General features: G+C 38.4%; 1 protein-coding gene across 1 annotated transcript; it reads left to right on the plus strand.

The window, feature by feature from the left end:
• The first annotated feature begins 234 nt into the window (after positions 1–234).
• On the plus strand, positions 235–15,962 carry psme1 (proteasome activator subunit 1). The gene is made up of 11 exons (XM_028793698.2): positions 235–440; positions 9,752–9,784; positions 9,903–9,965; positions 10,058–10,162; positions 10,740–10,788; positions 10,890–10,987; positions 11,360–11,428; positions 14,264–14,331; positions 14,613–14,667; positions 15,590–15,676; positions 15,765–15,962. Exons 1-11 carry the CDS (start codon positions 402–404, stop codon positions 15,843–15,845), a joined length of 747 nt encoding a protein of 248 aa, XP_028649531.1. The 5' UTR covers positions 235–401; the 3' UTR covers positions 15,846–15,962.
• Positions 15,963–16,281: the final 319 nt, after the last annotated feature.

The following is a 16,281-nucleotide window of genomic DNA, read 5'->3' on the forward strand; positions in this document are numbered from 1 at the left end:
TTTGCTTTAAAACAAACTCAATATTTTTTAAAGTTCAACCATAAATATCACATTTGCCTCGCAAATGTCTATTCATTCCAGATACACTTACAAGAACAATGTACCTTGACTTCACGACTCTGTAGCATACATAATTTTAAAATGGGAAATGTAGTTCGTAGATTCGCTTCTCCGCTCTTTCAAGTCACAGTGAGAACTACAAGTCCCATAATCCCTTACTCGGTCACCTGTCTCTGAAGAACGTGAGTGGTCGGGAATCACCGAGGAGCGGAGAGTTTCATTTTCGCTTCCAGTTTGGTTCGAGTTTGGTGAAGAAGCTAATTGAGTCTCTTGCAGAAATAAACGATTCATTTTATATATTTTAAGTAAAAGGTGTTGCTGTAAGAATACATTTTGTAACAATGACGTCGCTGGAAGTGTCTCCTGTCGCCAAAAAGAAGGTAGAATTCATGTGTTCCTTTTTTGAAACCGAAACGTTCGAACAAGTCGAGTCATGATGCCCGTCATGTCAAAGCAGTGGCGTGGATTAAGCGACGTATTGATCCGTCGTGAAAGGCGATCTGATTACAATCTGATCCGAACTGACCCGATATAACACCTAAAAACGCGGGAGAACTTAAGCGGGGTCTCGGGTCTCAAGTACCGAAAATGTACTGAAGGGATGCTCGATGCCTCCTAGCACATCCGTGTTGGGCCGCGGTGACTTTTTTCAGTAGCCTATTTTTCTTTCCTTCACTATTTTTTTCTTCAATATTTTTCTTTCCTTCTTTTTCAGGACTGCAGTTTTTAGTCACACCGACAGTTTTATTTCATATAGCGCCTTTCGTAAAGCACCGCCATTTCACTAGCGGGAGCCAACACAGCAGTCCTTGCCACCTTTTAAAAATGCAGATCAGCCAACAAATGCATTTCATAAGTGATCTGATCGCAGATGACAGATCACCAAAAACTGTATTTAATTTTGAAAGAATAAAGTTAACAAACCAGGAATGCTGTTAGAATGAAACCAAAAGGGGGGGAGGGGGGCCTTTCTGTATTATAGGCGCTTTAGCAGCAGATGGCGCGGTAATCAGCACTATGGCCACACTGCTGAACTTCCCAAAGATCCATTTCACCTTTACACTCTCACTTTGTAGACAGCATGCACTCTCTATTTGCATTGATGTTTGTCAGAGTATTTAGTTTTCTACTGTCATCGTGAAGACAGTGTTGTGTGAATATGCACCAGCAGACCATGCCCTTGCATCACTAAATTACAGGTTCATGAATCAGTCTGTAAAGGGGTGCATCACTCTAGCCATTTGATAAGTGGAAGCACTAATCTAAATTCCATTGAACTAAAGGAAGTGGGTATATCATCATTTTGTCACCACAGTCATCTTCCAAAAAATAATATTGGGTAAGATGAACACTGTTTAAGCACACTCACTAAGGAATATAGAACATTATGGAATGTTGGGTGAAAGATGCTATATAAAAAAAGTTTAATTAAGGGAATGGATGTGATAAAGTAGTAAAATACATCTAATAACAGCTATTCCTTCTTCCATTCTTGGCATTCCAGTTTTTGGTCTACCTGCATAGCAAACTCTTCAAAGGTATGGCTTCTTGAAGGTTAGGCCATCAAAGGAAACAATGTCCCCATGCAGATTGCCAAACCTCCTGCCATCATGTATGTTGAATCTAGAGTGCAAAACCCCTGCAACAATTACGTGTTTCACCTTTAGGGTGGCTTTAAAGTTGTTTGACCCTGCATGGTGTGTCATACTGAGGTATTAGAGCACTAGAATAATTGTGACAAGAACAGGCCATACAACCCAACAAGCTCACCAATTCAATTTGTCTAGATTCCCCAAAGTAACACGTGCATGCTCAAATATTAAAATTTGTTACTAAAGAACTCGGGTTAGTGCAAAGAATTAAAATTTTTAGGCTGACATTGTGGTTAATACTGCTGCCTCACACTTCTAGGTGACCTGGTCACTCATGTGGATTCTGGTTATTCATGTGAGTTTTCCTCTAGGTATTTTTATTAGGTAAGGGCACATGATGGACTGGAATCCCATCTAGATTTGCTTCCCATTCTACCTTGATAGGCTCCATCTCTGCTACATCCTTTTGGTGGGGACTAAGGTAATGTTTGCAGAGCTCATTAACTGGAGTTGTAAATATTACTTGCACTCTTGAGAGGACTGTGAAATATGAATCATCAGGAGACGTTCTTCTGTTTACAAGTTGTAGTGCATCTGTAAATAAGACAGAAAGCAGTTGACGGGTGCAGGAGGTGTTGTGTGAATTTGGAATTATGAAATCAGTTGATGTGCAACTTGAGCTGCAGAGCTCCTGACATGGTGGTCATACACCGTGCCGAGGCTGAACAGGAATTTGTATCAAATGACATCAGTGAATCTGTTCCAAATCATTTCTCCTCATGCAGGCCATGTTGCTGCCAAAATTTGGGAGTGAAGCAGAGAAGCAGCACGTGGGCATGGCTTCTGTTTTTTTTTTTTTTTTTGTGCTTTTCTCTTTGTGAAAAACAATGGTTTCTTTCTGTGCATCCTCTTAAAATCTGACCAATATTAGCAGAGTGCTGTTCCTTAGATCTTTTTTTTTTCTTGTCGTGAAATTTCCTGAAATGATGACACTTAATTTGTTTATTCCTTTACTTTAGTTCTGACACTCTGGATTGGCTTGCATTATATTTAATAATTTTCAGGCCTATGCCAGACAGTAGTAAGTATGTGATTTAAAGGATGATGTCTCCGTGACTTTAGTGTCTATGTTATGAATAGTTTCATTAGTAACTCAAGAATAATCAATATGATGTTGCAATTGCAGTTATTGTGTGTTTTCTTATTAAGGAATGTTATTAATAGGTGATACTATTTGAAAAGAATGGTCTCCAGCAGCAGTCAATTTCTGGGTGTTGTTTCACATTCATGAAAACAGACTTCAGCCTGTCTGCTGTGGTAATTGCTGAGTTGTTTTTATATGATGCACAACGTTGGTGACAGCCTCTGGGGTTCTTGGTTTCACAGAACCAGTAGCATGCCATGTTTTCACCCAGTTGTTGTATATTGCATTTCATAGGTGCACTCGAAACAGGGTGTTGTTCACTGAATCCCTAACGTGTCAAATTGTACAAACGTATAGCTCTACAATTGAAGTATGCTGGTCTAATGAATACTGTGTATCTTCTCTCCAGCACACATGCAGGCAACAGAACTTGCGCAACAAAACTAAAAGTAGTATGTGGACTTGCCACTAGTTTCACCTGACTAAGTTAGCTGCTGCTAAAAGTAGAGCAGTCCTCTTTACCTTGTGTCTGATACTTTTTTGTGTGCTACCCATCTTACTAAAATATCTCTGTCCTTTGGCTGTAAGTCTAGCATCTAAAAACTGTATCCAGTGAATGGAGTGTGTCTTGTTGTCACTTCTTGCCACTTGTTTCCCCTGTTCATAGTAAACCTCATCATAAATCCTTCTAGGCCTGTAATTCTGTCCTCATTGAACCTTAAATTGATTCCTACACCTTCTTTATGAAAACTATGGAATGAAACTCATTGTGAGCTGCGGCATGCCTGCTGGTAACTATGAGTTCTGAAACGAGTAATTTGTCAATAACTCCAGGGCCTGTCAAGCTCTTCCAGTCAGACCTTTCATTTAGTTTATTGACTCAGTGAACCGTTAACTTCCATTAAGAGTTTAAACCAAGTCATATTACTGATGCTACAGTTAATGTAAATGTTTTTTCTGCATTGCCTAAACTTGGTTTGTTTGGGAACAATGTAAGGGATAAGGCAATAACATTTGCTGCACACTGTGTAATACTAGGGATGCACCGATACCACTTTTTTGGAAAACGAGTACGAGTACTTGCATTTCAGCACTCGCTGATACCGAGTACTTGCCGATACCGAGTACTTAATAAAAACATGATTTAAATTTACAGGTAACAGCTTTAGTCATATAACTTAACAAAAAAAACCAAGAAACTCTCGTCTATCCACTGGGAGGTTAGGCTAATTAGCGACACGGGGCTAACACTGCTTGTCCAAATATCCGTGGTGAAACTAAACGCAGAGGAGGCTTGCAGTAGGCTGTGGATATGTTTTTTCACGGAGTCGTGTAGTTTAGGCAGCTCCGTGTCAGTCATGTAGCGGCGGCTTGGGACATCATATCTGGGCTCCAGAACATGGAGGAGACGCAGGAATCCCACATTTTCTACCTCCGAGAGTGGCTGGTCACTCAGTGCAATGTAATTGCCTGTGTTATTTTCACAGCACGTGGATTGTCTCTGGACATTTTCTCTCATCTTGCAAGAGTTTGCTGCAGCGTGGGTTGTGTTGGTTTAGAAGCGTGGGTAAACTCTTTGTACTCGTTGTCGTGTTGGGATTTTGGGTGCTTGATTAAATTACTTGTGTTAAATGCGCTACCTTTTGAGCCTCCTCTGGACAATTTCGCTGAGCACAATTTGCAGTCCGCCTTTGTTTTGTCGTCTTCATTCACTTTGAAATAGTTCCACACGGCTGACATCTCTCGCCTCGCCTTCTCCCCGCTCTGAGCTGCAGCCGGGGCCTGGGGGCGGGCACTCGGCGCCTGTGATTAACCCCTTACACGCCTCTCAAACATAGACATTTCTCAGACCGTGGTATTGGTCCCCGGTATCGGGGGACTTTTAACGAGTACGAGTACTTTAGAAAATGTGGTATCGAGGCCGATACCAGATACCCGTTTCGGTATCGGTGCATCCCTATGTAATACAATGTTGAAATACAAAAGCTGCACTCCAGCAATGCATTACTTAATACTAAACAAACATATTGTTTGTGGGGTCAGACTGTACCAACCTCTGATATCGACAGCAACAGCAAGAGAAACTGTGATGGCCAGCAGTCAAAAGAAATCACACAGCGGGTGTGTACAGTGTTACGACCAGATTTTACTGATCACTGTGGGTGGCAGCAGGCATCTAATAGTTATCTTAAAGCACTATTACTAGCCATATTGAAAAACTAAGAAGACACGAGATAACAACATGTCACTACACTGATAAAATCAGTAGAACTACAAATATCAATTTTCCACCCAAGCACACAGGTGACAGCCTTGCTGAAAAGTTACCTAGTGTTGTGTGGATGTGTGTTCATAATAACAGACAAAACATTGTGAACACCGATTCACCCGCCGCTGTGAACCACTCATACACTGGGAGTTAAACTCGATGACAGATGTAACGTGTATTTTTAATGATGGCTAGAAGTTACCTGAGCATAGCCCAAACACTGATGCTATCTGAGTGGCCTTTCTTAACTGTAGACATGACAGTTAACAGGCTGCATGTGTGACTGACCGCCAAGGATCTCCTCCTATTCTTAAATGTAAATGCAAAAAAGATTTTTTAAAATGTAAAGAGTTTGTGACATATTTTTACCCAAAGTTAAAGCAAATTTTTGCATCCATAATGCTAATATTAAACTTTTCCTGGGAAATGTATTATGGCAATATTTCTGTGTTATTAATCAGTGCATTGCTTTTAATAATTAGTGGTTACTAATCGATCAAAGCTTATTAAATATGATCAGAATTTGTATCCCTAGTACATATGTGTGCCCAGTGGCACTTAGATACCTGGGTGAGGTCCCACTTTGTGCCCTCTGTTTCTGGGATATTTACTGGCACTCTTTGATACTGATCTGAATTTAGCAGGTTAGAAAATGGATGAAGTTTCTGTGTGACATGTTCGCTGTGCCAGTTGGTTGTGTGGCCTATGAAAGACATCATCTTATTTTTATTGTTGTGTCCATTAAGTCTCACAACATTGTTGTAACTGATGCCTGGAGGCATTTAAGTGACCCTGTCAGCCAATATTTGTAAAGTCTATAACTTGATTCCCGCTGGGCAGTTATTGTGATATTTTTCATTAAGCTAATATGGCTATTGTGCATTTAAGTATTCTAGAAGGAATTCCTGGTGTGTGCTACAGTGTGCCCACTATAGGCATTATTATTGAATAAAACAAAACACATTAGATAACACTTTTATTCTAAACTAATTGTAACAAACATGTTGGTCATAATGATTTTTGATGTAAACACTGTGTGGAAGGACAGTACCAAAAAGAAGAATAGGAACTCAAGGGAAAAGGTCAAAATTGTGGAAATGGGTCCAGCAAGGGACTGATAAAACAAAAGGGGAAAATTGTTCATTAAACCGAAAAACACAAAACCAAAGTTGTAATCAACCAAAAAGGTATAGCCAGAAAATCCTCATGCTATCTTTTATGATTCCTAACTGCTGTTAGCAAGACTCTTTTTAAAGGAATACTTAAACTAAAATTATATTTTTAAAATATTACTTACCACATCTAGTTTGTAGATATATAGATAGATACTTTATTAATCCCAAGGGGAAATTCACATAGTGATTGTGATTGTGAACAGATATTTTTAATCTCCTATTTTCATATAGAATAAGAGGAAAATGTTTATGATATAATAGAACCCAATGGTGACCAGTACTGTGCAACAGCAACTGACATGAAAAATGTTCATCAACAAAAAAAAAAACCTCATGATACTTGTGTAGCATAATCCACATGTCCATTATTCAGTTGTATGCTGAAAACATGCATTCATTTATGCTCAAGTGTTATTAATAGTTACTTCTAGAAAAATCAGTGTATAACATAAACAGGAAAGGCATTCACATAATACTGTGCTTTTGAATTGAAGATCTGCTTCTCTCCTTCATTTATTGGTCAAGAGTACTCTCTGCAAATAAAAACATAGTACTACAACAACATTTATTTATATAGCACATTTTCATACAAAAAGTACTGTTGGAATGCCTTTCCTGTTTGTTTTTCCAAGTAACATGATGCATTTTCTTCTGTTTTCCATCTACATTTTTCACATTGTTTACCTTTTTAAATGTAAAGTAAAAGGAGTAACACATTATAAATAGCTTGCCTTAATGCTAGAAGTATCAAAAATAAATCAAGTAAGTTGGAATTGTATGCAGGGGAGCATAATCATGATATTATAGCAATAATGGAGACCTGGCTAAATAACATTGATGGGGATGAGTGTAAGATAGAGGGATACACATTTTTTAGGATGGATAGACAGAACAGAAAAGGAGGTGGGGTTGCTGTTTATGTCAAACAGAACTTAAATGCAAGTCCTCTTCATTTGGATGGTGAGCCCCATCTTAGTGAGGACATGTAGCTTCACTTGGAAAGCATTAGGGAAAGAGGCCTTCTTTTAGGAGTGTGTTATAGACTGCCCACTCCAGACAGTAATTTCAACACACATCTTTTTTAGTAATATTGAAAGGCAACTTTAGAGGGGCATGTTATAGTCATTCGGGACTTTAACTATCCAAGTATTAACTGCAAATAGTGGAGCACAAGAACAGGAGATTTTAGAAGTAATAAGTGACTATTTTTTAACTCAGTATGTTAAAGCACCAATGTGGGATGAAGCCTGTCTGGATTTAATATTTTCTAATAATTAGGATAGAATTGAGGGTGTAGAGGTGATTGAACCACTAGGGTCAAGTGAACATAATGTAATACAATTCTCAGTGCTTTGGAAGAGTGTCGATACAAAGACGAAAATTGTTAAGTTTAACTTTGGTAGGGCAAATTGTGAGCAAATGTGGCAGTGTCTAAGGAGGATAGACTGGGATAAGCTTTTAAGTGTGAAGACAGCTGAAGAGCAGTGGAACAGGTTTAACATTTTACATGTAATGCAGGCTAGGCACATACCTAAATTTGGAATTAATAGGAGATGTAAAAAACTGTGCAGTGGATGAATAAGACATTAAAAAGAAGCTGCAAAGGAAAAAAACATCTGTATAAGGCATATAAGACAAATAACTAATGTGAATCGCAGGGCATATGAGAACATGAGTGAAACCATTAAGGAGGATATTAGGGAGGCTAAAAGATAGAGTGGAATATAGCAGATAAGGTGAAAGATGACCCGAAGAGATTCTTTCAGTATTTTAGTAGTAGAAGTACAGTTGAAGGGGTGAAGTGCATCAGGAATAGTAATGGGGAATTAAAAAATACAGACAGTGAAAGAGTGATAATCTAAATAAGCATTTTTCTGAGGTTTTCATAAGTGAGGAAGTACATAACCTGCCAGCGGTAAATGGGAGTTCTAAGGTGGTACCAATTGATTTGGAAATTGTAGATGGAGAAGTTCTTATCAGATTAAATAGTCTGAAATCAAACAAATCTCCAGGATCAGATAATATTTATCCTCAAGTTCTTAAGGAGTCTAGTGAATACATAGATAAACCCTTGACATATATTTGTAGTGAGTCACTGAGCACTGGGGAAATTCTGAAGGACTGAAAAATGGCAAATATTATTACATTATATAACAAGGGTGACTGGGCAGATCCAAGCAACTGTAGGCCAGTAAGCTTAACATGCATCACAGGAAAATTAATGGAAGGAATTATTAAGGACAACATTGAGCAACACCTGGCAAGGTCAGGAGTTTTTCTGAACAGTCAGCATGGGTTCAGAAGAGGGAGGTCATGTCTTACTAACATGCTAGAATTCTATGAGGAAGCAACAAAAGGGTATGATCAAAGTGGAGCTTATGATATTATTTATCTTGACTTTGAGAAAGCATTTGATAAGGTGCCACACAAGAGGTTGGGCATCAAACTAAAAGAGTTCAGGGTGATGTTTTTAGGTGGGTGCAGAATTGGCTCAGACACAGGAAGCAGAGGGTGATGTTAAGAGTGGTGTTCCACAGGGGTCAGTACTAGGGCCGCTGCTATTTTTAATAATGTATATATATGATAAATGATTTTGAAAGGAACATACCTGTAAGTAACAAGCTGCTTAAGTTTGCAGATGATACCAAGGTAGGTGGACTGGTAGATAATCTGGAATCTGTTAAATCGTTACAGAAGGACTTGGATAGCATACAGGCTTGGGCAGATTTGTGGCAGATGAAGTTTATTGTCAGTAAATGTAAAGTATTACACACAGAAAGTAAAAATGTCATGTTTGAATACACAAAATGAGAGGACTGAAAATTGAGAGTACACCTTATGAGAAGGATTTAGGAGTCGTAGAGTACTCTATGCTATCAACTTCCCAAGAGTGTTCAGAAGCCATTAAGAAGGCAAACAGAATGTTAAGTTATATGGCACAATGTGTGGAGTACAAGTCCAAGGAGGTTCTGCTCAAGCTTTATAATGCACTGGTGAGGCCTCATCTTGAATACTGTGTGCCATTTTAGTCTCCTGGCAAAAAAAGGACATAGCAGCTGTAGAAATGTTCCAGAGAAGAGTGATAGGCTCATTCCAGGCCTACAGGGGATAAATTATGAAGAAAGATTCAAAGAGCTGAGATTTTTCTGTTTACGTAAAAGAAGATAAAGAGGTAGTATGATGGAAATGTTTAAAATTATAATTATGTGTACAGTGTATCAAGACTGTTATTTTAAAATAAGTTCAATAACATGGGTACACAATTTGAAACTTGTTAAGGATAAATTTTGCACAAACATTAGGAAGTTTTTCTTCATACAGCGAACCATAGACACTTGGAATAAACTACCAAGAAGCGTGGTTAGAATTAAGTGGATAGGACTAGCGAGCTTTGTTGGGCTGAATGGCCTGTTCTTGCTTAGATTGTTCTAATGTTCTTTGCACAGAGCTGGTCACCATTGGATTCTGTTATACTATTATACTATTTAACTTTTCTATATTTACTTTGTAGGTTGATGATTTCTGCAAACAACTCAACAAAGAGGTAAGATAAATGAATCCAGTGGGGATCAAAAGGATTGATTTATGTTATCAAAATGTCTCCCTTATATACAGTATACACTCACGTTTTACTTTCAACATGTATTTCTTTATTTCATTAGGCAGAAACCCTGGTGAGCAGCTACTTCCCCCAAAAGATTAGTGAAATGGATGCCTTTTTGAAGGTAATGCCAATCTGGTATTCCTACTGGTTCGATTTTGCTAGTCCAATCTAGTCATAACCTGATTTTTTACTCAAGTTCGTTTTTTGAAATAGGAAGAGGTGCTAAATGTGGGAGATCTGAGCAGCCTGAAAGCAGAACTGGATATTCCAATACCTGACCCAGCCAAAGAAGAGTTGAAGAAAAAGAAAAAGGAGGAGGTCAGATAACATCATGTGGTCATGACCATTGATTTTTTTTTTAAATACTACTCACTGTCAGCTGATATTGGAGTGCTGTTCTTACTATAATCCTTGTTCAGTGATATCCAAGGCCCCACATCTATTGGCATTGGGGTGTCAAGATTCTTTTATCAGGATCCCTGTCCAGCAATTTGCACTGTCTACTGCTCTTAGTCCAATGTTGTATGGTTTATCAGTTCAGTATTGCTATCTAGTTATCTTCATAGCTCATTGTTTATTGGTAAATGTGTGCTATCAGTCAATAGCCAGTAACTCTGCTTAATTAATACCCCATCTTCAAGAAGCGGAGTGCCATCATTCTGTTTTCCGAGACTCACCAAATGATCTCCATGGCCCCTTCTCTGCTGGTACTGAAGTCCTTTTATTCTATTTGCACAGTCACTTGCAGTGTTATTATTGTTATGTTGTTGCTCAGCAATGTCCCAGATCCATTGTACTCTAAATTTCATGTCTATTTTTATAATTTCCAAATCGTAGCATGTTATATGCTCTCCTGCTCATAATTTGTTAAAAGAATGCTTGTTTCTTTTAATAGAAAGAAGGAAAGGAAGACAAGAAAAAAGACAAAGATGATGAAGATAAAGGTATTCCATCCTTAGGGTTTTTCTAAACTCTTATGTCCTGTAGTTGCTTGCTTCTAGGTGTCTATTTTTCAAGGCCTGAATTAGTGTCCTCTTTGCCCTAGGCCCACCCTGTGGACCTGTTCCATGTAACAAGCATATTGAGGCTCTTCTAAAACGCTTAAAGCCAGAAATTCAGACAGCTAAAGAGAAGCTAAATGTGGTAAGGACAGCGCTTCATTGATAAATTTGCATGCTTTAAATTATTAGAAATGTCGCATTGTCAATCAAACTGTGCAAGAAAGACAAATCTGCCACAAACTGCGGTGTGGACATCATTCCTCTATATTCTGTGTTTCATTTATTTTAGGAAGAGAGGCAACCAAAGTGACATTTTCATTTATAAAGATTGTTTTCTTTCTGTTTTGTCTTCATGTCATTTGGTTGTTACTCCTTTTATTTGTTAATCCTTTGTTGTGTTTTATTTGTTAATCCTTTTCTGGAGTATTCTTCACATATGGCACTGATAAGCCCTCAGAAGAGAATTCTACTAAACATAAATTGAATTGTGTTGCTATTGCCTTTTTTCCCAAAGGTATCCATGTGGGTGCAGTTACAAATTCCCAAAATTGAGGATGGGAACAACTTTGGTGTAGCAGTGCAGGTAAAGATCTTTCTGTCTGTCTGCATATCTGCCTTAAAATGGATGAACAATAAATTGTAACACTGTCTCAGCATTAAGGTCTGAGATTTTTTTAGAAAAACATGTTTGTTTTTTTTTTTTTTTTTGGAAATGTGTTTCTTCTCCTGTCTTGCCTGGCGTAATGTATTTAACATGTATTTTAATTTCAATGTATCATTAGTTTCACATATTTAACATTTATTTGAGGGCTCCAACAAATAATCAATGTCATTGATAATGATAGATTATGAAAATAGATTTTATTACTAATTTGTTAACCCAAAGGTAACATTAATCTCATTTTGAGATACTGCGTAAAGGATACACTTTCACACTGGGGATAATCGAACAGCATTCTCAATGTCACTTTCTTGTGTTTCTTCAGCCAGCTCAAAATCCTTACCTGACAGTGCAGAATTCAAGTCATTAATGATATGCACAGCTCCTTTTGCAGAGTATTTCTATTGACATAGTGACTTCCAGTATTTAATTCCATAGCAGAAAGAAAAAGGTGTGGAAATATGTGACATCTCGTGGTCTTTGCTGCCATCTACTGGGTAAAATCAAATACACTTAGCCAGCTCAATTGATTTTAGAATTTTCTATCCCTTAATGTTATCAACAGCATTTAAAGGGTTAAGGTAGACTTTACAGTTACAGTATCTCACAAAGCGAATACACCCCTCACATTTTTATAAATATTTTATTATATATTTTCATGGGACAACACTGAAGATATGACACTTTGATACAATGTAAAGTTGTCAGTGTACAGCTTGTATAACAGTGTAAATTTGCTGTCCCCTCAAAATAACTCAACACACAGCCATTAATGTCTAAACCGCTAGGAACAAAAGTGAGTACACCCTAAGTGAAAAATGTCCAAATTGTGCCCAAAGTGTCAATATTTTGTGTGGCCACCATTATTTTCCAGCACTGCCTTAACTCTCTTGGGCATGGAGTTCACTAGAGCATCACAGGTTGCCACTGGAATCCTCTTCCACTCCTCCATGATGACATCATGGAGCAGGTGGATGTTAGAGACCTTGCGCTCCTCCACCTTCCATTTGAGGATGCCCCACAGATGCTCAATAGGGTTTAGGTCTGGAGACATGTTTGGCCAGTCCAGTACCTTTACCCTCAGTTTCTTTAGCAAAGCACTGGTCGTCTTGGAGGTGTGTTTGGGTCGCTATCATGTTGGAATACTGCCCAGCGGCCCAGTTTCCAAAGGGAGGGGATCATGCTCTGCTTCAGTGTGTCACAGTACATGTTGACATTCATGGTTCCCTCAATGAACTGTAGCTCCCCAGTGCCGGCAGCATTCATGCAGCCCCAAACCATGACACTCCCACCACCATGCTTGACTGTAGGCAAGACACACTTGTCTTTGTACTCCTCACCTGGTTGCCGCCACACACGCTTGACACCATCTGACCCAAATAAGTTTATCTTGGTCTCATCAGACCACAGGACATGGTTCCAGTAATCCATGTCATTAGTCTGCTTGTCATCAGCAAACTGTTTGCAGGCTTTCTTGTGCATCGTCTTTAGAAGAGGCTTCCTTCTGGGATGACAGCCATGCAGACCAATTTAGAAGAGGTCTGAGCAGCAATGCTGGCAGCACTCATACGTCTATTTTCAAAAGACAACCTCTGGATATGATGCTGAGCATGTGCACTCAATTTATTTGGTCGACCATGGTGAGGCCTGTTCTGAGTGGAACCTGTCCTGTAGCTTATTCCATCTTTATGTAGAGCAACAATTCTTTTTTTCAGATCCTCAGAGAGTTCTTTGCCATGAGATGCCATGTTGAACTTCCAGTGACCAGTATCAGAGAGTGTGAGAGCAAAAACACCAAATGTAACACACCTGCTCCTCATTCACACCTGAGACCTTGTAACACTGATGAGTCACATGACACCAGGGAGGGAAAATGGGTAATTGAGCATAATTTGGAGATTTTTCACTTAGGGGTGTGCTCACTTTTGTTGCCAGAGGTTTAGACATTAATGGCTGTGTGTTGAGTTATTTTGAGGGGACAGCAAATTTACACTGCTATACAAGCTGTACACTGACAACTTTACATTGTATCAAAGTGTCATATCTTCAGTGTTGTCCCATGAAAAGATGTAATAAAATATTTACAAAAATGTGAGGGGTGTACTCACTTTTGTGATATACTGTAGTTACAAGACCTGTTTGTATGCACTTTTTTGGCAAATGTAATTTCAGAGTAGACTAGGAAATACTATTATAAAAGAGAGCCTTATGAAAGGAATACATTTTTTTATTAAAGTACTTGCACATTTGTACTGTTTTTGAATTGTTTTGCCAATTTTCAGTTAATATAAATAATAATCTGTCAACTAATCAATCTGCAAAAAATTATCTGCACCACTTGTTCATATGTTATGTTTATTGGCAAACTTTCTTTGAATGATCTTAAACTACATAGTCCCAGTTAGACAAGCTGCTGCTGCAGCTTCAGATCCTTGTCATGGCAGGTAGCAATGTGGGCACATGCCTCATGTTATATCACGTTAGGCAGCTTCATGCCACATGGCCACAGCAACACAAGATTGCAGTGAAGGACATTGTAGCCCTTCAAACTGACCGGAGTGCTGTGATTTGTCAGGAATGTAGGCCTGAGTGTTGCCAGTTCTTCTAAAAGATGCAGACATTGCTGGTGTTTCAGTTAGGGAAGTTCCTTGCTTTGACGTTTGTCTTCACTAATTACAAACACATTAAATGATAATTAAATTTTGTGAAATGTGTGTTATCTGTTTTGTTAAGATGTGATTTCTCCCCTTCCTGCAGGAAAAGGTTTTTGAGCTGATGACAAACACTCGCACTAAGCTGGAGGGATTTCAGACACAGATCTCCAAGTAAGCCAATGCTTCTGTTTGCCTTGCTGGATTGTTTCAGCAGGCTGAACCAAACTGATCAGTTCTGGTTGTTAGTCATCTTTCTTCTCTGACTACCTCCATTATTTGCAGGGAGTTTTTAACACACCCTCCTAAGCATGAGACCCAACATGCTGAACTCATGTACTAAAAATATCTGCTCTGATCATCTCTCCTCTGCTTTATAAAAATATAATTTATCTCTGAGAACAATGTTTTCCTTTCTTTACCATAAAATCTATTTTTCTTGTGTTTTGCAACAGATATTTTTCAGACCGTGGAGATGCTGTGGCAAAAGCTGCTAAACAGCCACATGTGGTAAGCAAGCAACTGCTGGATTTTGTTGTTTTTTTGCTTAATTTCTTTCATTGTTCACAGTAGTTGCATCTAACCCTACTTCCTCATCAAGAGTAGTATATTTTAAGTAGGCCTTTCTGATTGGTTGATGGCTTGGTCAGTTTACCAGTCAGTGGCATTTCTCCCTTTTTTTCCTGGTATCTTTTGAATGATGATTTTGTGCAGTACTCTACTGATTTGCTCTTTAAAGATAAACATACAGTAATCTTTTTTTATTTAACCCAAAAATATATCAATTTCCTTCACTCGCCTGCTTTGCCAGTTTATAGCCAAAATGGGAACCTCATCACAGTTCTCCATCATTAACCAGCCATCTCGTTTTCTGTAGGTCCAAACCTGCACCTTGTACCCTGTGGCGTAACTGGCAGGATCACTTGGAGATTTCTAGTAGAAGGCCCTTTCAATGCAGGGTTTTTGGAGCATTTAACCTACTGTACAGTCTACAGCTATACATTTATTCAGAAGTCAATGAATTAACCAAACATATTGCTCATTTTCAAATTATTATTGCTAATCTGCCCCCATAACACGCCAATATACCAAAATAGCTTATTAAATATACACTTGAGAGCTTACTGTTTGTTTATCCACTAGTGCTGTTCCAGTCAGCCTTACCATCATACTCAATGAACTAAAGTAAAGGATTAACCAGTCTGTCTGTTTACGGTGACCAAGTAAACCCTTTGGCATTTACTCAGTAACTGAACTCCATTCGTGCTTTAGCAAGGAGTGCATCAACTGAAGAAATGTGTGCAGCAACTTTTAATACTGTGTACTCCAGAAAGCCTTTGTTTTAAACTGGTCAGGTGATAACTGTATTTTTGAAGAGGATTTAGACACTAGATTATGGTTGGTTCTCTGAGCAGCCTTGTTGCCATTCCAGGGAGATTATCGGCAGCTTGTGCATGAACTGGATCAAATCCAGTACACTGAGGTGCGATTAATGGTTCTGGAGATTCGCAATATTTATGTGAGTTCCTTTTTATTCCTGCTTTTGTGTTTATCCATTGGTTTTCATGACAGTTTTGTGAATTAATATTTTTTCTCTTCCAAAACAGGCAATCCTGTACGATATTGTCTCTAAGAATTTTGACAAGATTAAGAAACCACGTGGCGACTCCAAAGCCCTCATCTACTGAGTTAGTAGCCAAACTATTACACAGACCACTGGATCAATGCAAGACAAATTACTAAAACTACAGTTTTATGCTTCTTAAGTTACAGTTCAATAAAACAAAATTTATTTACTATCATGACTTCTCATGCTAACAGTTACTTTTTTTTTTACTTTAGTATAAGCTGTAGCTTTTTAAGATAAAATTAAAAGTGTTGCATTTGCATCCGCTACTAAATGTGCAGCTTGCTCAATCTTCACCAACCATAAATGCATGTAATGTGTAATTGTTTACTGATAGTCGATACTGATCCTGAAAATGTGTCTTACTGTATCTTAGTTTTGTGTTTTATAGTCCACTTGGGAGATTTTTTTAGTCAAATTAGGGGGCATGAATAAAATACAAGCTCTCTGCCGGTTCTCAAATGTGTTTTGTTCAGTTTGAGGATGGGCAGTTACTG

The sequence above is a fragment of the Erpetoichthys calabaricus genome, chromosome 2 (genome assembly GCF_900747795.2).
Source record: "Erpetoichthys calabaricus chromosome 2, fErpCal1.3, whole genome shotgun sequence".
Classification (NCBI taxonomy): Eukaryota; Metazoa; Chordata; class Cladistia; order Polypteriformes; family Polypteridae; genus Erpetoichthys; species Erpetoichthys calabaricus.

Bases quoted from the DNA above. Each gene is read 5' to 3' on its own strand.
- psme1 (XM_028793698.2), top strand. From the start codon at position 402: ATGACGTCGCTGGAAGTGTCTCCTGTCGCCAAAAAGAAG. The intron at 9,785-9,902 runs GTAAGATAAATG...TTATTTCATTAG, and splicing joins GCAAACAACTCAACAAAGAG to GCAGAAACCCTGGTGAGCAG. The intron at 10,163-10,739 runs GTCAGATAACAT...TTCTTTTAATAG, and splicing joins AGAAAAAGAAAAAGGAGGAG to AAAGAAGGAAAGGAAGACAA.